The sequence below is a fragment of the Malurus melanocephalus genome, unplaced genomic scaffold (genome assembly GCF_030028575.1).
Source record: "Malurus melanocephalus ecotype Western Australia unplaced genomic scaffold, MMel_1.1 scaffold_116, whole genome shotgun sequence".
Lineage (NCBI taxonomy): Eukaryota > Metazoa > Chordata > Aves > Passeriformes > Maluridae > Malurus > Malurus melanocephalus.
In genome coordinates, this window is record NW_026623348.1 from 2,107,964 (window position 1) to 2,130,163 (window position 22,200).

The 22,200-nt window shown below is 62.5% G+C and overlaps 4 protein-coding genes across 5 annotated transcripts in view; 2 read left to right on the forward strand and 2 right to left on the reverse strand.

Moving 5' to 3' along the window:
• Nucleotides 1-1,167, reverse strand: part of ZNF710 (zinc finger protein 710) — a 22,316-nt gene extending 21,149 nt beyond the window's left edge. Inside the window, exon 1 of the mRNA XM_057369969.1 lies at nt 1,119-1,167. The gene's annotated coding sequence lies outside the window, so the exon portion shown is untranslated. The remainder of the gene's footprint in view (nt 1-1,118) is intronic.
• AP3S2 (adaptor related protein complex 3 subunit sigma 2) lies at nt 1,043-7,920 on the forward strand. The gene is made up of 7 exons (XM_057369973.1): nt 1,043-1,198; nt 1,685-1,916; nt 2,285-2,376; nt 2,474-2,585; nt 3,604-3,675; nt 6,753-6,860; nt 7,191-7,920. The coding sequence occupies exons 2-7, from the start codon at nt 1,848-1,850 to the stop codon at nt 7,317-7,319; spliced, it is 582 nt and encodes a 193-aa protein (XP_057225956.1). The 5' UTR covers nt 1,043-1,198; nt 1,685-1,847; the 3' UTR covers nt 7,320-7,920.
• A 672-nt stretch (nt 7,921-8,592) lies between these two features.
• Nucleotides 8,593-17,113, forward strand: ANPEP (alanyl aminopeptidase, membrane). 2 transcript variants are annotated; one of them, XM_057369974.1, is made up of 21 exons: nt 8,593-8,675; nt 11,093-11,991; nt 12,326-12,471; nt 12,548-12,684; nt 12,768-12,894; nt 12,996-13,150; nt 13,223-13,336; nt 13,453-13,596; nt 13,671-13,736; nt 13,879-13,944; nt 14,095-14,267; nt 14,349-14,425; nt 14,582-14,715; nt 14,811-14,866; nt 14,972-15,119; nt 15,209-15,300; nt 15,457-15,567; nt 15,654-15,821; nt 15,933-16,073; nt 16,201-16,282; nt 16,724-17,113. In XM_057369974.1, exons 2-21 carry the CDS (start codon nt 11,402-11,404, stop codon nt 16,874-16,876), a joined length of 2,880 nt encoding a protein of 959 aa, XP_057225957.1. In that variant the 5' UTR covers nt 8,593-8,675; nt 11,093-11,401; the 3' UTR covers nt 16,877-17,113. The 2 variants fall into 2 exon arrangements, with proteins under 2 accessions (XP_057225957.1, XP_057225958.1); XM_057369975.1 differs by having other exon boundaries at nt 8,661-8,675; nt 11,332-11,991.
• A 441-nt stretch (nt 17,114-17,554) lies between these two features.
• Nucleotides 17,555-18,917, reverse strand: LOC130575742 (mesoderm posterior protein 1-like). Its single transcript, XM_057369852.1, has 2 exons — nt 18,551-18,917; nt 17,555-17,571 (listed from the first exon to the last, which is right to left on the reverse strand). Exons 1-2 carry the CDS (start codon nt 18,915-18,917, stop codon nt 17,555-17,557), a joined length of 384 nt encoding a protein of 127 aa, XP_057225835.1.
• Nucleotides 18,918-22,200: the final 3,283 nt, after the last annotated feature.

Genomic DNA, 22,200 nt, shown 5'->3' on the forward strand with positions numbered 1-22,200 from the left:
GATGTGGTGGCAGGAGGCAGCTGGTCCCCAAAGGGAGGGATGGAGGGGAGATGAGATGTGGGAAGGAGAGTAGGTGGCAACAGCCAAGGATCTGCAGGCTGCTGGCCCTGGGTCCCTTCGTGAGGAGGAGGAGAGAGGAAGAGGAGGATGAGGGTCTTCTCCCCATGGAAGAAGGAGCATGCAGAGGCAGCTGGGATTTGACTGGTGTGTCGGGAGATTCTCATCTCCATGGAAGCAGGTGGCSCCGGCCGGACTAATCGCAGTAGAGTTTGTCTCCACACGCAGCCCTTTGTCTGGGCTTACTTCTGCTTTTCTGGGTTTTTTTTTTGTGTTCTTGGTGAAAACTGAGCTCCCTGCTTCGTCCCTGCTGCCACTGCCGGTGCTCACATTGCCCACGCCTGTCAGGGGGCTGCCCAGCATCCCACCATGTCCTTGCTGCTGCCCACCAGCCCAGCCTGGAGCCTTCTGGAGACCGGACCCGACCGGCGTCACCGGTCCCCAAAGTGCCACTTCCCTCCCCACATTCCCAGCCCGGCYTCGCCCCGCACGTGGCCTGCAAACGGCTCTGCCTGCACAAATATTTGCCAATACTGACGGGGAGAGACAAAGCACAGGGAGACTGACTCATTTGAKTTCCCGTAGGTGCCCCAGCCGAGGGGGTATGCCTGGAGCTGGCACCTGGGGGGGCACAGAGCGGGGGCATGGAGCAGGACACAGGGTGGGACACGGAACGGGGAACAAAGCAGGGCACAGAGCGGGATAGAGAACAGGGAACAGGGTAGGACACAGAGCGGGGCACAAAGCGGGGTGCACGGTGTGGCACGGCGCGGGCCGGGGAGCGGGAACGGGAGCGGGAATGGGAACGGGAGCGGGAACAGGAATAGGAACGGGCCGGCCCAGCCCCGGCACCTCCGGCTGTCACGGACCAGCTGCCCGGCCGCCTCAGCCAATCAGGGCGCGCCTTCAGCAGGCCGCTGCCTCAGCCAATCAGAARGGGTAAGTTCGAAACTGCAGCCGCCTCAGCCAATGAGAACGCGCGGTTTGCTGCTCCCGGTCACTCCGCGACTCTTCCCTTTCCCTCTCCCCGTTCCTCCCAGCCCACCGAGCCGCCTACTGACCCTTCTCTTCCTGCCCTCGATGTCCCCTGTCGTGCCCGGAGGTCGCGCCGGCCCCGAGGAACCGTTTCCGTGCCCTCCGGGTAAGGGCCCGTGGCTAGCCTCTGGTGCCACGCGGGATTGCCCCGCCCTTTTCTCACACTGGCCAGCGGAGGTCGTTATTGCGGGTCCTGGTCGGTGTGGATCCGCGCTGGGGGCGAGCGGGACCGGGCAAGGGCCGGTGAGCTCTGACCCCGCCGGTGCCCACGCGCACGCCCCCTCCGGGCAGRCAGAGCCGCTGGGCCTTTAAGAGAGGGCGTGGCCTCGCTCGTAGCCCCGCCCCTGCGCRCCGCTCCCGTCCCGGCGGGGCTGGTGCGCCCCCTGGCGGCGCAGGCGGGGAGCAGCGGCGGGTCCCGGTGGTCCCGGTGGTCCCGGCGCGGGCAGCGGCGGCCGCATCCCTGCTCTTGACCTGCCCGTCTGCTCCACCGGGCTGGGAGGAACAGTCGTAACGCCCCGGCAGCAGGCCCCGGTGCAGGAGCGGCTTTGATCGTCCCCCCGAGCCCGGTTCCAGCGCCCCGGCGTTTCCGCAGGGTCACCGCGGGGGTCAGACCACCGGAGCCGGGCCGTAGCGCCGTCGCCGCTGCGCTTCCGGGGCAGCCGAGGGGTTTCCTGCGGTGGATCTGCGGCCGCGGTGCTGCTCCCGGTGCTGCTCCCGGCCCGGCCCGGTCCGGCCCAGCCCGACGCGCCGCCGGGATGATCAACGCCATCCTGGTGTTCAACAACCACGGGAAGCCGAGGCTTGTCCGCTTCTACCAGCACCTGGTGCGCACCGGGGCCGGGAGCGGGTCGGGGCCGCCGCTGGGGCTGTGGCAGCGGGTGCCTGAGCACGGTGTGGAACCGGGACCGGGACCGGTGCGGGGCTGAGGGCGTCGTGGGGGTGGATGGGGCTGGRSCGGTCCCTGTGAGGTGGGGGAGCCCTGCCGGTCCCTGTGAGGTGGGGGAGCCCTGCCGGTCCCTGCTCGCGTCCCTCAGGATGCCCGGATCACCCAGGGGTGGCCCCGGGCGTGGCCCGTCACCCGAAGCCGCGGGCTCACGGCCTCCCTGGGTCAGCAGAGGACAGCTGGGTGCCATGTGGGTGCCATGGATGGGAAGTGCATCCATGGGTGCCCCCCACCCTCTCCTCCTGGCAGGCGGAAGAGGTCCAGCAGCAGATCATCCGGGACACCTTCCACCTGGTGCTGAAGCGGGATGACCACATCTGCAACTTCCTGGAGTGCGGCAGGTACTGACCAGCGAGGGGCTGTGCCAGGCTGTCCCCTCATGCTGYGTAGCACCTGCGTGTCCCCCAGAGCCCTTCAGCTCTCTCCATCTCCCCACAGCCTGTTTGGCGGCTCAGACTACAAGCTGATCTACCGGCACTACGCCACGCTGTACTTYGTGTTCTGCGTGGACTCCTCGGAGAGCGAGCTGGGCATCCTGGACCTCATCCAGGTGCGTCCCTGCACAGCCCCGTTCCCTGCACACAGCCCAGCCCTGACCTCATTCAGGGACATTTCTTACCTGTGGCATCCCTGTGCCAGCCCTTCTGAAAGGCCTGAGAAGCTGCTCGGGGCCATGGTGGGGAGGGGGGCCACACGAACTGCTTGAGCTTCCACATGGCTTCTTCACCTGTGAGCAGCAGGGAAGTCAATCTGAGTGAATGTCTTTTAAAAATAGAAGCATAGAATCATTTAGTATGGAAAAGTCCCTTAGGAACATCAAGTCCAATCATTAATCCTAGAATCGTGGAATCCCAGGTTGGAAGGGACCTCAGGGATTGTCTGGTCCAACCTTTTTTGGCAAAGCACAGCCTAGAAAAGGCCCAGCCCCCTGGCACCTGAAAAGTGCTCAGTGCTGGGGAATCCCCCACTTCCCCTGGGAGATTATTCAATGTCTGTTTTCTTTGGAAAAAAAAATACTCTTGTGCCTTATTGGAAGGCAGATTATTGGAATCTCCCCAAGAGGAACTTGTACCCATCACTCCATGTCTTTCCATGTGACTCCTTGTACGAAGGGAGTTTCCAGCTTTGTAGCCACCCTTTAAACACCAGCACATGGGGGGAAGGTCCCCCTGATTCCCCTTGGCACCAGGCTGAGCCCCTTCCCAGCTCCTTCAGCTGCTCCTGGTGCTCCAGCCCCTTCCCCAGTTCCATTCCCTGCCCTGGACATGCTCCAGCCTCTCCARGTSTCTYTGTTGGGGGAGGCCCCCAGGTGCCCCCAGCACTGGAGGTGCCCCAGCAATGCCATCTCAGTGGACAGGCACTGCCCTGGGCCTGTGCACACACTGGGACTGACAAAGCCATGTGCCATTGGCCTCTTACCCACCYGGGCTCATGTTCAGACACAGTCACCAGCATCCCCAGGTCCTTTTCCAGCTTTCCAGTCACTGTCCCCTGCCTGGAGTGTTCCATGGGGTTGGCGAGACCGCCTTGCCTGGTCTCTGTGCTGACCATCCCTTCTCCTGCCCCAGGTGTTTGTGGAGACGCTGGACAAGTGCTTTGAGAATGTCTGTGARCTGGACCTCATCTTCCACATGGACAAGGTGGGTGGTGGACTCTGGGCTGCTCCAGAGCCAGCATTTCTTGGGCTGGGGCTCACCAAGAGACTGTGGGGATGGCAGGGGTTACGTTGGGAGGGATTGAGATCCTGTGAGGGAAGCTTTCAGCCTGTGCTGTTTGAAAGCCCCCTGGGGAGGGGTCTGTGTTCCACAGCCAGTGCTGGTGCTGCTGGGCACTCTGGCCTGGTGCTGGGGCATTCTGCCTCTGCTCCAGGACGTGACACCCTGTGGGAGTCGTTAACAGTTTACTACAGCTGCAGGAAAATAAAAGGGCAAGAACAATGGGAGTGTTTGGAATTCAAAGTGCTGGGTAAACTTTGATTTGARCCACAGCCTGTAATGTTTCCTCTTGAGCTGGACCGAGTTCCTGGGTGGAAACTCGTCCCCTTTGATCATCTGCTGGGTCACGAGGCTGGAGATAGCTGGGAATAGATAGCCAGGAATAGGCTTGGAGTAAGGAGAGGTTTGGCTGCGGGTGCTGGGCTTGCAATGCTGCTGATCAAGATTTTCTTGCTTTGCTGAAGACAAAAACATGTCAACAAAAAAGAGCAGTGGGAAAAAAAAGTGTAAAATGCCCCCTTCCTGTTGGTGATTCCAGCTGGGGCACTGGCAGGGAAGGGGAATGAGCAGGTCAGGGGGGGTCTCTGCATTACCAGCTACTGAGGCTGGGCTTCAGTTTYACTGTTTGCCCGGCTGTAAACTTTACAAAATGCCACAACCTGATTATCTTGGCAGCAAAATTGTTTATCAAAGCATTTATCCAAGGAGGGAGGAGCACTGAGCAGCTGCAGGAGAAGTTTTGGCAGCTGCCAAAACTCTCAGGTCACCTCTGCCCACAGCTGGGGAAGGATATGCTCGTGGGTACTGACTCTGTGGCATGACCAGGACCCAGCAGCTTTTCAGTCAGCCTTACTCTCATCTTTACACAGCTTTACACTCAGTTTACACTGAGCCTTATGGCCAACACACAGCCCTTGAGCAGGGTACACCATTGTCAGCTTTGCCAGCAGTAGCGGGATCACCCTTCCTCTGACCTCTCCTGCCTGAAAAAAAGTTTTCAGGAGACAGGAATCGGGGGGTTCAGATAGTGGAAACCCCAGCTCAGTCACTGCAGGCTCTCCCAGCCCTGTTTACTTCCCATCTGATACTCCTGCTGCTTCCCAGCTTTGACTGGAGTCTTGGCCACTATCACTTGGTCCTCTGGTCTCTTTCTATATGTGGCACGTGTTTGTTTCTCGGATGTGCTGGTGGTCCTGTGCTTGCAGAGGGACAGTGTTTGGTGTGCTGGACATGTGCTGGTGTGTCGTGCTGGGCCCTGGTTGCCCCTCTGGGGTGTCCGGGCAGGCCATGAGTGTTTCCCAAGCTGTAAATGTGTCCCCAGGCAAGGGCTGGCCATGAGTGTCCCAGCAGAGCAGGGGCTGGCAGGGGCTCAGGTGCAACTTTGGCTGCATTCTGTGGTTTTTCTCTTTGGCTTAAGMTCCACCTTGCACTACCCGCAGCACAAAGGCCATGGGACCTGAGCTGTGACAGGTCTGGGCTCTTACTTCTGCCATGGGCAGATGGAGGGGGACATTGATAGGGTCCCAGTGGCACCAGTGCTTTCAGCTATCAGCTTTGGGAGCCCCAGCCTCAGAGCTGCAGGGATTCCCTGTCACAAGGGGTCTCGGGGTGGGCTGTGCCCAGCTCCTGGTCAGCTCCTCACCTTGGAGGGGAGCATGAGCTGTGCTCAGCTGCTGTGTGGTCCCAGAGGGAACGTGGATTGCTCAGGAAGYGCTGTGCCTTGGCTTGCAAAACAAAGCTTGCTCAGGATTTCTGTTCTGTTGGTTTTGAGCCAACTTGGACCGAAGCCAGATCTTGAAGGAACGTTTCCTGCTGCTCCCAGATCCTTCCGGGCTGTGGGAGCCACYCGCTCCAGCCTCTTCAGCGTGCACTGGGACTGGGCTGTGGGATGGGGATTCCAGGGCTGTGAGGGGTCCCAGGAGCTGCCTGGGGCTCCCCCAGTGTCACCTGTGGCCCACCCTGTGCYGTGCTGATCCCACACACTTCGTGCTGCTCCTAGCACTGTTGAAGCAGGACAGGACCTATGGGGGTCACCTCAGTGTTTTCTGGGATCACCTCACAGAGCTGTGGTTCCCCTTCAGAACAGATTTTCTCTTTGTCTTTAGTCTCCCCAGGGCTGTCCTGGCRGTGTTTGTTACAAAGTATTTACAAGTGCCTGGCCCTGTGAAACCATAAAACAATCTCATAACCTGACGATGCTCCTACACAGCCTCTTTCACAGAAGGAAGCAACAGGGACCCATAAATCCATTATCTGTGCTGGGAGCTCATCAGGAGCTGCTGATTGTGCAGGGAATGCCATGCTGAGCCAGGTGCTGGAGCTGAGGGTGATTGTAGCTGTCAGCATGGCCTGTCTGCCACCCTGGGGCTGATTGCAATTTTTGGGGTTGCAACTCAGCAGTATCCCTTTCCCTGCTCTGGCTGCCTGATTCCACTGGCCCTCCCTGGCTGTTCATCTTTGGACTCGAGGGATCCCAGGAAAGGAGCAGACTCCCTGAGCAGTTCTGTGCTTTTTCTTTGCCTATGCCACAATCTCGACCTTCGTAAGACAGTGGAGAAGCTGGGCTCTGGCCTGGCTTTCTGAGAAGGAGCTCCTCCTGGAGAGCAGTGTCCTGCCCAGTGGGGGTCCCTGCTGCCTTCTGGGGTCCTTTGGGGGACACATTRCTGCTGTGACCTGGCTTTTGGCCCTGGGAGGGATCAGACCTCACTGGAYGTGTCAGTGGGATGGGTTGCATCTGGCTGCTCCAGGGGCTGCCCTATGCCCAGAGGGTGGGTGGGTGTCATCTAGATGGGGTACAGGTGGTAAACGGGGCTTTGGGTCTCCCCCTGCCAAGGACCTTGGCCACTCTCTCACTCTCGGAGCAGCTGAGGAGGGAACAGGGGTAGATTTGTGTCCCTTGGGGAAATGCTGAGTTCTCACACATATGGCCAGCACTGTGACTGCTGCTAGGCCAGTACCAGACCCTCAGCCTTTCGTTCCCTCCATCCCTTCCTCTCTGGCAGGTCCACCACATCCTGCAGGAGATGGTGATCGGTGGGATGGTGCTGGAGACCAATATGAATGAGATTGTGGCGCAGGTGGAGGCCCAGAGCAAGCTGGAGAAGGCAGAGGTGAGCGGTGAGGCTGTGGCTGTGTCCCACAGGAGCTGTGACAGACCCTGTGCTGCGGGGGGGGGGTGGCCCATGGGGTCTGGGGTAGCCATGTGGGGGCTATGCAGGGTATTCCCARTCTCTGCCTGCCTGAGCCTTTGGGATGGGGCTGGGGACCTCCCTGCCCAGTGGTGCTGTTCAGAGTGCAGGGAGCTGCCAGAGCATGGAAGCGGTTATTCTGCCAAGGTTAATGACCTCGGGCTGTAAAAGCTTTATTGTCCTGTTTGCACTCTCACTGGGAAGATGCAGCTGTRGAGCAGGGGGCAGTGGTCACGGTCTCTCTGTCCCCAGGGAGGCCTCTCAGCTGCTCCTTCCCGYGCTGTGTCGGCCGTGAAGAACATCAACCTGCCCGAGATCCCCCGCAACATCAACATCGGGGACATCAACATCAAAGTGCCCAATCTGTCGCAGTTCATGTGAGCAGCCCAAAGTGGGGGCTGCCCACTAAGCAGAGCTGGGGTCCCCAGCTCCTCCCGTGGCTCTGCCCATGTGGCACAYGGGAGCCGGTGGTGCCAGTGTGCCCAGGCTGGTCGAGGCTAGGGAATAGTGATGGGGCTTAGAGAACAGGGTGGGGGGGTCCATCACCCTGGACCTGGGCTCAGTTCTGCTCTCTGGTCCCCCAGCAAGGAGGATGCCTTTCCTTCCCCTCCCTCCCGGCAGACATGCAGCCTCTCCTTGTGGGGAAGAGCTGGCTCCTGCCTCTCCCGAGATTCTTGGGATTCCCAGTGGTGAAAATGTGTCTGTAGTGATCAGGAGCTGCAGGTTGTCTCCTCCATCCTCCCAGCCCTGGCTGTCCCTTGCCCTGGTCCTGCTCTCTGTGATGGGCCCCAGCTGGGTGGGGGTCACTCATGGGAGCTGCTATGTGCCCTGGGGACGGTGCGAGTGGGACCTGCTGGAGTGGGGATGTGGCAGTGAGAGGGATGGGAGCTGAGTGATGTGGGGGACGGGCAGGTGGTGGCTTGCAGGGTCAGAACGGGCTGGGTCTGCTGGAGTGTGTCCCTGTGTCCCAATAAACCACTCGAACCTGTGTCTGTGTCTGCTGTGGGTATTGCTGGGTGGGAGGGGGCCAGGGGCTCTGTGCAGCTTTCCTGGGGCAGCTGCAGCCCCTCTTGGCTGGTGGAGGCCCTGGGGTGGGAAAGGGGRCCCTGGGTGCCCCAGAGGAGAGCAGGGTGCTTAGGGCAGGGTGCTAAGCTGCACCCTGTTCTCCTGGAGCAGGTGCGGGGAGGGCGATGGCCCTGCTCAGGCCATGACGGCAGTGTCCCCAGCTTTGGGCCTTTGGTGGCAGGTCACCCCGTGCCAGTTCCTGCCCTCTCCCTGCTGCAGAGCTCCTGGGCAGGGCACCCATGAGCTCTGACAGCTCTGTGGATGTGCAGGAGCTGTGGGGCTGGGGTCCCCTGATGCTGGGGAGGAGCAGGGCTGGTCCTGGGGGTCACAGTGACCCTGAGGGGCTTTGTCAGACACGTGCCCCACGCCCCTGGCTACACCGCAGCTCCATCTGGCTACCAGCCCTTGGGGCTGGCCAGGGGCCCTTCCTCTGCTCCCCAGCTGTGCTCAGGGTCCTGCCTTCACTTCCCCTGGCAGGGAAACCGTGACTCTGCCTGGAAGGAATTTCCCCTCCCTGCAGCTTAACCCTTCCCCAGCTGGCCACTAGCCACATCAGTGCTCCTGGAGGTCAGGGAGCTGGGCAACCTGCTCAGTCCTCTTCTCTGCTGGCCCTCCTCCACCTCCTCCTCCTCCTCCACCTCCTCCTCTTGTAGGTGTCGGCGAAGGGTGCAGGTGAGCCATGGCGCCCGGGCCGTGTCGTGGGGCTGGGACTCGGGGTCTGGCAGCACTGAGACGGTCGGAGGGGAACACTCTGGCTCACGCCACGGTGAGGGAATTGGAGAGGTGCCGGCAACCTGCTCTGGCCAGGCCGGGGGTACGWGGGATCAGCTGCCACGGGCAGTGCCTGTGTCCGGCCCCACACCACAGCACCCTACTGCCGCTGCAGGGTGTGTCCGGCCACATGTGCTTCCTCTGCACCTCCCGTGTGGGCTCTGCTGAGGGCACCGGCCCCTTTGCCCCGTCCCCCGGCCTGCCCCAGCCTCAGCCCTCAGCTCTGCAGCTCTYCCGGCTGGGGACCGGGACCATGCTGGGCCGGGGAAGCCCCTCTGCCACTCCCGGCTGTTGCCTCTTCCCAAGCCTTGGTTCCCCCTGGATGAGCCGGGGTGAAGCCCCTGCCCGCCATTTTCCCCGGGCCCGGTGGCGGTGCGTTGTGCCCGGCGCTGGCAGTGACCCCGCGCTGTGCCCACAGGGGTTGCGCTGGCAGTGACCCYGCGCTGTGCCCACAGRGGTTGCKCTGGCTGGGTCACCAGACCACTCCCACAGCCCAGGGTGAGTCGGGGAATGCACCGTGTACAGGGCTGTAAAGGGCAGGGACTGGGTGGGGGCTCAGCGCTCCCGCTCCGAGCCGCCTGCATGGGCCGGAGATGGAGATGGGGCTGGATCCTGAGRGTGGCTCCTGGCCCCCAGCCCATTGCCCGCCCCAGCTGGGCTGTGCCGGGGTATCCATGGGTGCCGGGCTTTGCTGGGCTCAGCTCTGCCTGCCGAGCCCCCTCCCCAGCGCCCTTTCCCCTCAGAACGGCCTCCTCGCCCTGTCCCAGTGTGGGGGGGCCCGTGCCGGGGGTTCTGTCCCAGCGCTGCCCCTCGGGCTGTGCCCCCCGCCCCGCCGGCCGGCAGACATGMGGTTAAGGGGGCGAGAGCTCCGGGTTCCTGGAGCGTTGGAGGAAACTTTCCTCCCCCTGGAGCTGAGAGCGCGGAGCTGAGACGGACAGTTGGGCAGGCAGGAGGACAGGCAGGGGGCAGGAAGCGGGAACAGGGCGGGCAGGACCCCGCTGCCCCTGGCTGAGCACGGGAAGGTGAGCGGGGTACGCTGCTGCTGAGCACACTCCGGGGGGGTTCACACCCTAGGTCGGGGGTCCGCGGGGAGCGCTGGAGTGGATCGAGCTTGGAAGGGGGATGTGGTGATGTGTGGGAAGCGGCGGGAGCTGTGGGCTCTGGGGCTACCAGTGGGGTTTGCATGCMTGGGGGTTATGGAGCTCATATGCAATGGGAGGACTTGGGGGGTCTGTGGGGGTGCATGACAGTGTGGAGGACCCTGGGGGATTGCCAGGCTGTGCGGTGTGTGAGGACAGAGCCTCGAGGGACACGGYAGTTGGCTTGGGTGATGCCCAACATCTCTGCTGCTTGTGGAACGTGGGATAGGYGTGTGCTGCTGGCTGGGCTCCAGAGAGGGGGCTTCTGAGGGTGGGGATAGAATCCTGCAGGCACTGGGGTAGTGGGGGTGTGGGTGCCGTGTCTAGCCCCAGTGTTGCCCTCCATTAACTCCAGCCAGCCCCCTCCCTAGTCGAACCAGCGGGAGATGCCTGTGTGCTGTGCCCKGGGGGCTGTGGGGAGGGTCAGCAGGCTCTTTAGTGTGGGATGGAGGGTGTGCAGAGTGCCTGGCCAGCCAGCTGTGGCCCTTGGTCCTGTGGGGGACTGTCCCCAAAGCTGTAGCCTTTGACCAGAGCCAGGGTGGGGATGGCTGTGCCAAACAGGGAACGTCAGGGACACGGGCAGCATCTGGAGTGATTTGTGCCAGGCACAGTGTTCCTGGCAGATGCAGCTGGGTGCTGTCAGGGTCAGGGCAGGGCTCCCTGAGGACACCACTCACCTCATCTTGGTTTGCCCTTTGCCCCAGCTGTGGCTCCTGGCAAAACCTGCCCGTGTCTCCCTATGGAAAAATCGATCGGATCTTGGGAACAGGAGATTCTATTCTCAGTGTGTGACATGATGTGTCACCTCCCCAATCCACCCTGGGTGGGGACCTCACACGTGCCCTTTGGGGCTGGGCTCACCAGGACGGAGTTTGACCCCGGTGCCTCCGGGTTCATGACCCTGGACTTTGAGTGGGCAGGGTGAGCTCCTCCCGGATCCTTTCCCATTACCCACCACTGCCAGACCCCTGTGCTGCACCCCACGCCTCCTACATTCCTCTTGCAGGCAGGGGCAGCCTGGACCCTCTGACAGTAGCTCAGACCCTGTCACACGAGGGTAAACAAGGTGACACTGAGACTGCRTCTGGGCTTGGCTGATGGGGACACACACTGGGCCCTGCAACATGGTGGGGATGTGGCTGCTGGCTGCGACCACCCACTCTGTCCCTCCTTTTGCAGGGCCAGGCCAGTGCTGGGGCAGGACGCCGGGGGTCCAGGCCCACAGCCCCTGCACGCTCCCTGATGGTGTGACCCACCCTCCCACAGCCAGGTCTGCCCCTGCAGCAGCGGCGCTGGGCATTGGTGCTCCTGCCAGGCTGGGGAGGGYGTGGGGGGAAAGCTCATCCCAGGGTCTGTCACCGCCCTAAGCCCCATGGCCATTTAATCRTTCACCCATTAACTTGGACTAATAAACCTAGTGGCAGTGAGAGGCTAAAAGCCCTGCCTGYGCCAGTGCCGCCTCCGCCTGCGCCACTCCTGCTGCCCACCATGGCAGCCGGCTTTTTCATCAGCAAGACTGTGGGCATCGTGGCCATCGTGCTGGGCCTGGGGGCTGTGGCCACCATCATCGCACTCTCGGTGGTGTATGCCCAGGAAAAGAACAAGGGGACATCGGATGTGGGCGGYACGGCTGAGCCCAGCACCACCGCCACCACCGCCGCCCCCAACAACCCATGGAACCGGTGGAGGTTGCCGGGCACGCTGAGGCCAGAGAGCTACGAGGTGTCCCTGCAGCCCTTCCTGAARCCCGATGCCAACAACATGTACATCTTCAAGGGCAACAGCAACGTYACCTTCGTCTGTGTGGAAGCCACCGACCTCATCCTCATCCACAGCAACAAGCTGAAYTACACCATGCAGGGCTCCTTCCATGCCACGTTGCATGCGGAGGATGGTGGCAGTGTCCCCGCCATCTCCCGCACCTGGCTGGAGACCCCCACCCAGTACCTGGTGGTGCAGCTGGCCTCCCCCCTGCAGCAGGGCCAGCGCTACCGGCTATCCAGCAGCTTCACTGGGGAGCTGGCTGACGATCTGGCTGGCTTCTACCGCAGCGAGTACATGGACGAGTCAGGCAACAAGTAGGTGGAGGGCAGGGGACAGAGTGGAGGCCACAAGGCTGGGTGATGTGGTGTTGGGGTGGGGGATGGGGGCACAGGGGGGGGATGAGGGCAGGGGACAGAGTGGAGGCCACAAGGCTGGGTGATGTGGTGTTGGGGTGGGGGATGGGGGCACAGGGGCGGTGGAGCGCATGGGCTGGCTCTGGAGCTCCTCTCCCACCAGGACAGTGGGATGGGTTTGTCGAGCCTYGGTGCTCCCCTTACTCCCTCATGGTGCCACAGTGGGGATGGGAGCAGGGGGACCGGGGGCTGCAGCCTCTGCAGGGACCCCCAGGACTGATGGGTTGGCTCACAGGCAGGTGGTGGCCACCACGCAGATGCAGGCAGCTGATGCACGCAAAGCTTTCCCATGCTTCGACGAGCCAGCCATGAAAGCCAACTTCACAGTGACACTGATCCACCCCTCTGACTATAAGGCCATTTCCAACATGCCTGCCAAGGGTGAGTGGGGTGAGGGAACTCTTTTGCAAGGCTGGGGGCCTGGCAGGGCTGTGGGGTGACCCTCTGATCTCCACAGGCACCAGGCAGGAGATGATCAATGGGGAGAYCTGGAATGTAACTGAGTTTGACACCACACCCAGGATGTCCACATACCTTGTGGCTTTCATTGTCAGCCAGTTCAGCTTCAGGCAGAGCATGTCGGACAAGACACTGGTAGGATKGGCTGGGGTGCACTCCCCGTCTGCCTGGGTGGCTGAGCCTGGGCTGCTGATGAAKCCTGCATCCCTCCTCTCCAGATTCGCATCTGGGGCCGCCCGAAGGCCATCGACGAGGGCCAGGGCGGTTACGCACTCAACGTCACTGGCGACATCCTCAACTTCTTTGAGATGCATTACAACACGGCCTACCCGCTCCCCAAGTCTGGTAGGTGCTGTGGGGCACTCAGGGCACAGCGTTGAGGTGCCAGCTGCAGGGGGGGTACCCTGTCAGCAGGGTACTCACTGGTGAGACCACTCCATCCCCAGACCAGGTTGGCCTCCCTGATTTCAATGCGGGTGCCATGGAGAACTGGGGGCTGGTGACCTACCGGGAGAACTCGCTGCTCTTTGATCCTGAATACTCCTCCATTGGCAACAAGGAGCGGGTGGTGACTGTCATTGCCCACGAACTGGCGCACCAGGTACCTGCTGCACCCCTCGCCCACTGCCCTGACTGAGGGATGGCAGCTGAAGGGGTGCTATGCCCTCTGCAGTGGTTTGGGAATTTGGTGACGCTGCGGTGGTGGAACGACCTGTGGCTGAACGAGGGCTTCGCTTCCTACGTGGAGTATCTGGGCGCTCACTGGGTTGAATCCTCCTGGAATATCGTGAGTGCCAGGAATGATGGACAGGGGGGGAGGCAGGGGAACAGGCACCCCAGGCACTGCCCTGGTGCTGAGGGGTGCACACAGGGCTGAGGTGGGTGCTGTTGTTCCCACTGCAGAAAGACCTGATGGTGCTGAACGAGCTGCATGCAGTGATGGCGACAGATGCCCTGGCCAGTTCCCATCCACTCTCCTTCCGCGAGGAAGAGATCAATACCCCGGCCCAGATCAGTGAGGTCTTTGACAGCATCGCCTACAGCAAGGTGTGCACAGGGGTCCCTGGGGTGGGGATGGGCTGTGGGGTGTCCCTGGGTTTCCTGACCTGCTGTCCCTGCAGGGAGCATCGGTGCTGCGGATGCTCTCCGAATTCCTCACCGATGAAATCTTCAAGCAAGGGCTGCAGGTGAGATGCTGCTAATGCTGGGGGGCAGCAAGCCCGGTGCAGGGTGGTTATCCCATGGTAGGGGTCTTCTCGGGTGCTCTAGGGGTGCCCCACACCCCAGACTTGCCCCTGCCCATCCATCTCTCCTATTGCTCTCCCACAGTCCTACCTCCACACCTTCGCCTACAGCAACACCATCTACGCTGACCTCTGGGTCCATCTGCAAGAGGTAGGAGGCATTGGTAGGAGCCCTGGCTCCCCCTGGGGGKCTGCCTGATGTGATGGGGTCCCACACACTGGGGAGAGTTGCAGCACTGGCCAAGCCCCACTCTGCCCATGCCCCTGCCCCTGGTGACTGGCAGCACTGCCATCCCTGCAGGCGGTGGAGAAGAACAATGTCRAGCTGCCTGACAGCGTCAGCAACATCATGGATCGCTGGACGCTGCAGATGGGCTTCCCTGTGGTCACTGTCAACACCCTCACTGGCACCATCAACCAGACCCACTTTCTGCTGGACCCCACATCCCACGTGGACAGACCCTCCATCTTCAAGTGRGTGTGGTGGGGGCTGGCTGGGAACTGGGGGGTCAGGGGATGAGGGCCGGTYCCACCACCTGTCTATCCCTGGCACAGCTACACCTGGATCATCCCCGTCACCTGGATGACAGGCAGTGGCACTGTGAACAAMTATTGGCTGACCAATGTCACAGGTAAGGTGTGTCCTGGCTGTGAGTGGGGGTGTTGCTGCCACCTCCAATGCCCTGGCACAGGTCGGGGTTCCCAGGGGGGCAGTGGTGGGGGCTGAGCCTGGGCCTCCCTGGTGAGTGGGGATGCAGCTCTGGCAGAGCCTCCTGTCCCTTTCCCAGACACCAATGACCAGTTCAAGATCAACAGCCCTGCCTGGCTCCTGCTGAACCTCAATGTCACTGGGTACTTCCGTGTCAATTAYAACCAGGAAAACTGGAATCAGCTTCTCAACCAGCTTGGCACTGACCACGAGGTACATGGGGCAGTCAAGGCTGTGGCGTGGGACTYCACTCCACACACCTCATATCCCGTCTAGGCTGCCTTGAGATGCTGACTTTGCTCTCTCAGGTCATCCCTGTGATCAACCGTGCCCAGATCATCGATGATGCCTTTAACCTTGCCAGGTGAGCCCTGCCAAGTAYTGGGGTGAGGGGCTGGTTGGCATGGGTCCCCTGGGGTGGGCAGTACCAGTGGGGCTGGAGAGATGACACTGCCCTCACCCCTGACAGGGCCAAATACATCAACGTGACCTTGGCCCTGAGCACGACACGCTTCCTGAGTCGGGAGACAGCCTACATGCCCTGGCAGGCAGCGCTCAAAAATCTGCAGTACTTCCAGCTGATGTTTGACCGCAGTGAGGTGTTTGGGCCCATGTCGGTGAGTGGTGCCACCCCRCTGTGCTGGGGCTGAAGGGGTCAGGGCTGTTACCACAGGGCCACTGGGCACTGTCTCCCTCTTGCCCCCAGGAATATGTGAGGAAGCAGGTGATGCCTCTCTTCAAGCATTACGAAAACACCACCAATAACTGGCAAAATGTCCCGGTTGGCCTGCTGGACCAGTGAGTACCATGGCCCTGGGGCTACGCTGGATCCTGGGGGTCTTGCCAACTGCACTGGGGAGAGGGCACAGCGCTGGCATGGCATTGCCTCCAGCCAGCACCAGCTGGTGCGTGCTCCGTGCCGGGCCCCAGTCCTCACAGCCTCTCTGCCCCCAGGTACAACGAGGTCAATGCCATCCAGACCGCCTGCTCCTACGGCATCACCGAGTGCCATCAGTTGGCTGCCAAATACTTGAACGAGTGGCAGCAAAATCCCGCCAGAAACCCGTGAGTCCTCAGGAGCCCTGGGTACTGTGTGTTGTGGCTGGGCATRGTGAGGGGCTCCTGGCACCTGATGGCTCTTACTCCTGCAGGGTCCACCCGAACCTGCGCTCAGCCATCTACTGCAGCATGGTGGCCACGGGTGGGGAGGACRTCTGGAATTTTCTCTGGGAAAAGTTCCAGAATGCTACTGTGGTGTCTGAGGCCGATAAGCTCCGCACAGCCCTCTCCTGCAGCACCCAGACCTGGATCCTCAAGAGGTGCGTGGGGAGTCTGGCTGGCACCGTGGTGTGTCCCCACCAGCCCTGTGTGTGTCACCCCATCACCCACATCATGCCTGCCTGCCCCTCACCCCCATCATGCCCCTCCAGGTACCTGGAGTACACCCTCGACCCCACAAAGATCCGGAAGCAGGATGCCACCTCCACAATCAACAGCATTGCCAGCAATGTTGTGGGGCAGCCCCTGGCCTGGGACTTCATCCGTGGCAACTGGAGGACGCTCTTCAGCCAGTGAGCACGGCGGSGGCTGGGGGCACCCCTGTCTGCCACACCCCTTTGGGGTGGCACTGTCCCTTCCCCCGTCCCCTTGCCTATAGCTCTGCAGGACCCCTGGCTCAGCACACTTCTGCTTTCCCAGGTATGGGGGCGGCTCCTTCTCTTTCTCCAAACTGATTTTGTCCGTGACCCAGCGCTTTTCTACAGAGTTTGAGCTGCAGCAGGTGAGTCTGGATCCTGGCAGCTGCCCTTTGCCAGTAGCCCTTGAGAGTGGGTTTCCTGCCCCTTGTGTTCCCAGGGGTCCAAGGGGCTTGTGTCCTTGTCACAGGCTGCTGGGGGCCTGCTGGGATGGTGCCAGGGACTCCCAGGGGCTCTCAGAGGGCTCATGGGAGCTGCTGGGGTGCTGCATGGGCTGCTGAGATGGTGCTGGGGGCCTTCCAAAGGCAGGGTGCTACTGGGGCTGTCAGGATGATGTAGGGGCTGCTAGAATGGTGCTGGGGGCTGTTGGGCTTCTGCCAGGGAGCAGCTGAGAGCTGCTGCAGTGGTGCTGGAGTGCTCACAGGGATTTTCAGGGGCTATTGGGGTGTTCCTGGGTGGTGTCGAGTAGCGCTGGGATCTGCCAAAGACGGCCGGGCCCACCCCCTGCCTGCATCTCTGCCCGGCAGCTGGAGCAGTTCAAGAAGGACAACCAGGACATCGGCTTTGGGTCGGGGACGCGGGCGCTGGAGCAGGCACTGGAGCGGACCCGTGCCAACATCAACTGGGTGAAGGAGAACCAGGCAACGGTGCTGGAGTGGTTCAATGCCGAGAGGAGCTAACAGGCACCTGCACTGCCCTGGCCAGCAGGATGGACCCTTGTCCACTCCAGACTCCACTCACTCCATCCTCGTGACCCCCAGGCCCCTGCCCCCTGAATGCCGCACTGCCAGGGAGGGGCCTGATGCCTCTGGATTGTGGGCACTGGGAAAGTGGGGACTTGGGAGGGGGGAGGGCAGGCTGATGCAGCTCTGGGGGTGTAAATAAAAACAGTTTCCAGGGACTCCCAGCGTACTGGGGGCCATGCTGTCGGGACTGAGACAAACTGGGCAGGAAGCACCAGGGACCCTGCAGCAGGCAGGGCTGGGGTAGGGCGCAGGGCTGTGAGCCCCCCCCCCCGGGCTGTTAGGAGCCTGGTGCTAAGTGGCTCTGGGGGCTTTGCTGACGCCAGCCCCTGGCCCCTCTGTCTGACAGCTGCGTGTGAGCTCTCCTGCTGGGCCGCACTCCAGGGGCTCCCTGCAGACTGGCACCAGGACCCCTCTGCCTGCCCCTGCTCTGGGCAGGTGCTGCAGGGTCGGGGTAGGGACCACGGGGGTGGCTGTGACAGGTAGGAGGGACKGTCCCTCATGGGCTACCCTGGACCCCGAAGGGGTGGAGCTGTCTTTGGGTACAGGGAAGGGACAGGACTCCCCTGCAGGTGGGAGCTGGGGATACTCCAGGTAGTGGGTGCCTCTGCCATCCTAGCCCTGGGACACATCTGGGTTAGGCCGGGAGTGGACACTGAGCCCCTGGCTGGGGGCAGCACCTGGCTCTGTGTGCGKGGTGCCAGGCTGAGGGGTGTCCCCGACCCTGCCCATGCTGGGGTGCAGCCAGCAGGTCCCACAGTGAGGAGAAGGGGTACAGTGCTGCATGGCGACTTTAATGAAGACCCTGGTGTCTGTCCCATCCTGTGCAGCTCTGCGGCATGGCCATGCCACCCGTCCACTGCCGTGACACTGTCCCACTGTCCCACTGCCCCACTGCTCCACTGCCCCACTTCCCCACTGCCCCACTGCCCCACTGCCATGCCACCGTGTCTGTGTGGTCTCTGTGTCCAGAGGTGCAGATCAGCTCCGGTCCCCACAGTGCTGTAGAGGGGTGCAGCTGGGCAGGAGAGAGGCTGTGGCAGGAGCTGGGAAGATGAGCCTGTCTGGGGCCGAGAGACTGCTGAGCTGTGTGGGAAGAGCTGTATGAGGTGAGTGGCTGTGGGGCACCCCACCTCACACCCCCTCCCATCCACCCCACAAAGCTCATCGTCCTCCCCAGCCCAGGAGCAGGGGCTGGGCTGGGGAAGGTCTTTGGTACCTGGTGGTGTGCAGGCAGCTGGGAGACACGGAYGGGGGTTCTGGGGTGTCCTGTGTCCATCAGTTGTGTCCCGGGGTGCTCCAAGCAGCGGGAGGAAGCCATCCTATTACCCGTGGCTGTGGCACGTCTGTGGGGAGGCTCCAGGGCGGTGCAGCTGGGAATCCTCTGAAGCTCTGGGAGGRTCCCTGTCACAGGCATGTAGGGGGCTGRCCCCCAGGTCCCTAGCCCCATCTCCGGACACCCAAGCATCTCTGGGGGAGTGCCCGCAGCAGGGCTGCACAGAGGTGACCYCCAGGCCCCCGTCCCCATGCCGGGAGCCCCGTGCAGCTCCGGGGGTGTCCCCGCCACGGGTGGTGASCCCCAGCCCGCAGCGCCAGGGAGCGAAGCGTCACGGGGCTCCGCGTCCTGGCAGCAGCCCAGGCCCCGGGGGCACAGGGGACAGTGTCGGGGGGCCGCTGTCCCCCGGCCGAGCCCCAGCAGGGCGGACAGGTGGGCGATGTAGCGGGTGGCGAGGCGCAGGGTCTCGATCTTGGTGAGGCTCTGGCCGGCGGGCGCCAGCGCGGGCGGCAGGTAGTGCCGCAGCCGCAGCAGGGCCTGCGCCAGCCGCCGCATCCGCAGCTTCTCCCGCTCGCTGGCGCTYTGCCGCGGCACCCCCGCTCCCCCGCCGCCCCGCGCCCGCTGCCGGCCCCGAGGGGGACGCAGCGACGCACCGGGGGACGCTGCCGAAGGGGCTGGGGATGTGGTGTTGTGTCTGGCCATGGTTGGGAGCTGTTCTGCTGGCCACCTCTGGGGGTAACCCCGGCTTTATTTGGGCCGGGGGTGCGGGACGATACCTCTGCGCCCATCTGGAGATGTCGAACCACCCCAGCCTCCCCCCGCTCCGGGCGGGCGGCAGGAGCCTGGGAATACCGGGCCCATTTGCAGAGGTGTCAGATCTGACTCCTTTGGTCCTTAATTGGCCCTGCCGGCGCTGGGAAGTGTGTGCGGACCCATTCACACGGCCGTGAGAGATGCTAACGTGCCGCCAGCCCCTCATCGCGCCGCATCACCGCACCGCATCCCCCTGCACCGCACCTCCCCGCACAGCGACTCTGCCGGCTGCAGCCAGCACCCGGGACTTGACCTCCAAACGCCGGGACCCCGAGCTGCCAGGGCTGGCACCCAGCGGGGTCCCCACAGCTCTCTGTCCTCTGTCCAGCTCCCAGCCCCGCGTCCGGGGGTGCTGTGTGGTCTTTGGCTCAGACTGACGCCCCTAAGGGGCAGGAGGTGCAGGGAGTGCAGGGTGCTTGGATGGGAGGCTGAGGTGCTCCCTTCCCAGAGGCATCCCTGCCAGAGCTGTTTCTGTCTCCCCAATCTGATGGGATGCAGCTCCAGATGGCTCCAGATAAGCTGAGGCACCAGGGAACCCAGCAGGCTGTGCCCCTACTTGGGCTGGGGGTCTCTGCAATGCTGCAGGTTGGGGTCCCCAGGGCACTTGGGGTGCACCGTGGTGGGTGCCAATCTCTTGAGGGTGCTGGAGCCAGGGGACCCCCCGTTCAGGTGGGCTGAGGGGGAGGGGGCTGCTGTTTGCCAGGTGCTTGGTAGCACTGATCCTTGCACCAGACACAGCCCTGGGCATTATCCCTGTGACCTGTGCCCATCCCACACCGAGGGACAAGCATGACCACCGTAAACCACACGGGCGTCTGACCTGGGATGTGCTGGAGCACGGATGGTGGGTCCCAGGCGGGCAGGGACATGTGCTGGGAGGGTCCCAGCAGAGCCAGGGACCCCTCAGCAGAAGGGCTGGGGGCTCCTGGGGGCACAGCCTGAGCTAGGCAGCGACTGAACTCTGTTGTGGTGCCCTGGCCGTGTTGCCCCATGGCCCTGCACCCTGCTCCATTGTTACAGGGGCTGAAGGGATGGGGGACATACCCAGTTGAGGGGCTGTGGGGTATCCTGCTGTCACCGAAAGTCGGGAATAAAACCTTCTAACACTGTAAGTTCAGTATTAGAAAGCAGCATTATTTTATTTCAGGGGTGTGCAGGGGATAACTCCTCCTACTGCACACACTGCAGTGGGCTGACAGACTAGCTTAAAACTTTGTAACTTATTTATTACATTTCCCAAAACTCACACATGTATGCTAAACATCCATGCAAATTCTTTTGAATATTTATAACACTTTTCAGAGATTATTTACGGAAGAGTAGGGGTCTTTTTGAGGATCTCTGGTGGTTGTTTGGGGAATGTCCCATTCCTCAAATTATCAGGTTTTGGTTGTAGGCCTTCAAAAATTCTCTTTGAATACATCCCAGCTCTGTGGTCTGGCCAAGATACATCTTCTTATCAGCGTTGCTCAGGCCCACAATCTTTAAAGCTAAGATAACCACTTGCACACATTAATACAGGACTGAACACTGTTGGCTGGAGCTAAAAGAGTTCACCAGACTTAAACGCTATTTGTTACAATTAAAGATTTTCCCAACACTGTGGGGGCTCTGACCCCATGGCTGGTGCTGCCCCAGCCCAGCCGCGCTCCAGCACTTGTCCAAACAGGGAGGTGGCAAGCGGCTGTGGCGGGTGCAGAACTCATTACCCGGGAGCTCATCAGCTAATGAGACCCAGGAGGGGGCCGGGCAGTGAGGATGGGGCTGTGCCCAGGCTGAGCCGTGGGGTGCAGATGTCCCATCAGAGACACCCCTGTACCCCAGACTGGGGCTGGGTGTTGGAATGGGGGTGGCACTAGTGCCCCTGGATTGCTTGGATCGGTGCTGGGCACTGCTCAGATGTACCGTGTACACACGGTTTGGGGGTCCTGTGCCCCAGCTGCACCCCCTCAGCTGTGCCTCCCTGCTTTGTAGAGATTCTGTGCCCCTCATGTTCCCCTGGGCTTTGCACGCCCGGTTTGGGGGGTCCTGCACCCCGCTGTACCATCGGTCTGTGCACACCCGGTTCGGGGGTCCTGTGCTCCCAGCTGTACCCCCAAGCTGGGCTGTACACAGCCGGTCTAGGGGCCCGTGCCCTGCCATGGCTGTGTCCCCTCGCTCCCTGATGGATTTTCCGTCCCTCGGCGGGGCCGTTTCCCGGGAAACCTTCGCACCCGCCGGCCCCAACACCTGCGGGGCCTGGGAACGCGGCGGGAGGGCTCCTCCCAGCCCGGACCCTGCACCTCGCACACGCCGCCCGTGGGGTTTTCTGTGCCGCTGCTAGCACCGGGCAGCCCCGCGGGCTCCGAGCTCATGGGGGCGGTGGGGGACCGTCACCCCCAAACCGGGTGGACAAAACCGGGGTCCCACAAATCCACAGGGGCAGACCCCGGCTGGGGTCATGCTGTAGGGTAAGACACAGGGACACACTGCTGTAGACACACCGCAAACGCCACTGAAGCCCCATCAGAGCCCCAAAACACCCCCACATTGCAGACCCTGCCGCAGTCCCAGTGCAGCTCCCCCCAGCAGACCTACTGAGACCTCACTGCAGCTCCCGTGTGGGTCCCAGCCCCGTCCCCAAACCCAGCGCGGCAGCGAGGGGCAGCACCGAGAACCTTCACACCTCTGGGGTGAAATTCGTCACCCCGTGTTCACAGCCGCGGCACCCGACCCCCCCCAGCCCCCCGGCCTTTGAAGTGCTGCTCCTGCAGCCACGAAGGTGCCTCTTCACACCTCCGGCCCGGCATAAAGCCGGGGCAGCCGGGAGCCACCGACACACAGCTCCCAGCCCTGCCATGGCTCACTCGGCAGCCCACGGCCACACGCTGCCCGCCGCGGCCCCGCTGCAGCACTGGGGTGACGGCGGACCTCCGGACCCCCTCGGCTACAGCAGCAGCTCGCCCGCAGCATCACCCGACTCGTGCGGCCTCGCGTCCCCCGCCGCTGCTCGGGGACCCTGCCGCGGGCACACCGCCCCCCGCCCCAGGGGCCGGCAGCGGGCRCGGGGCGGCGGGGGAGSGGGGGTGCCGCGGCAGAGCGCCAGCGAGCGGGAGAAGCTGCGGATGCGGCGGCTGGCGCAGGCCCTGCTGCGGCTGCGGCACTACCTGCCGCCCGCGCTGGCGCCCGCCGG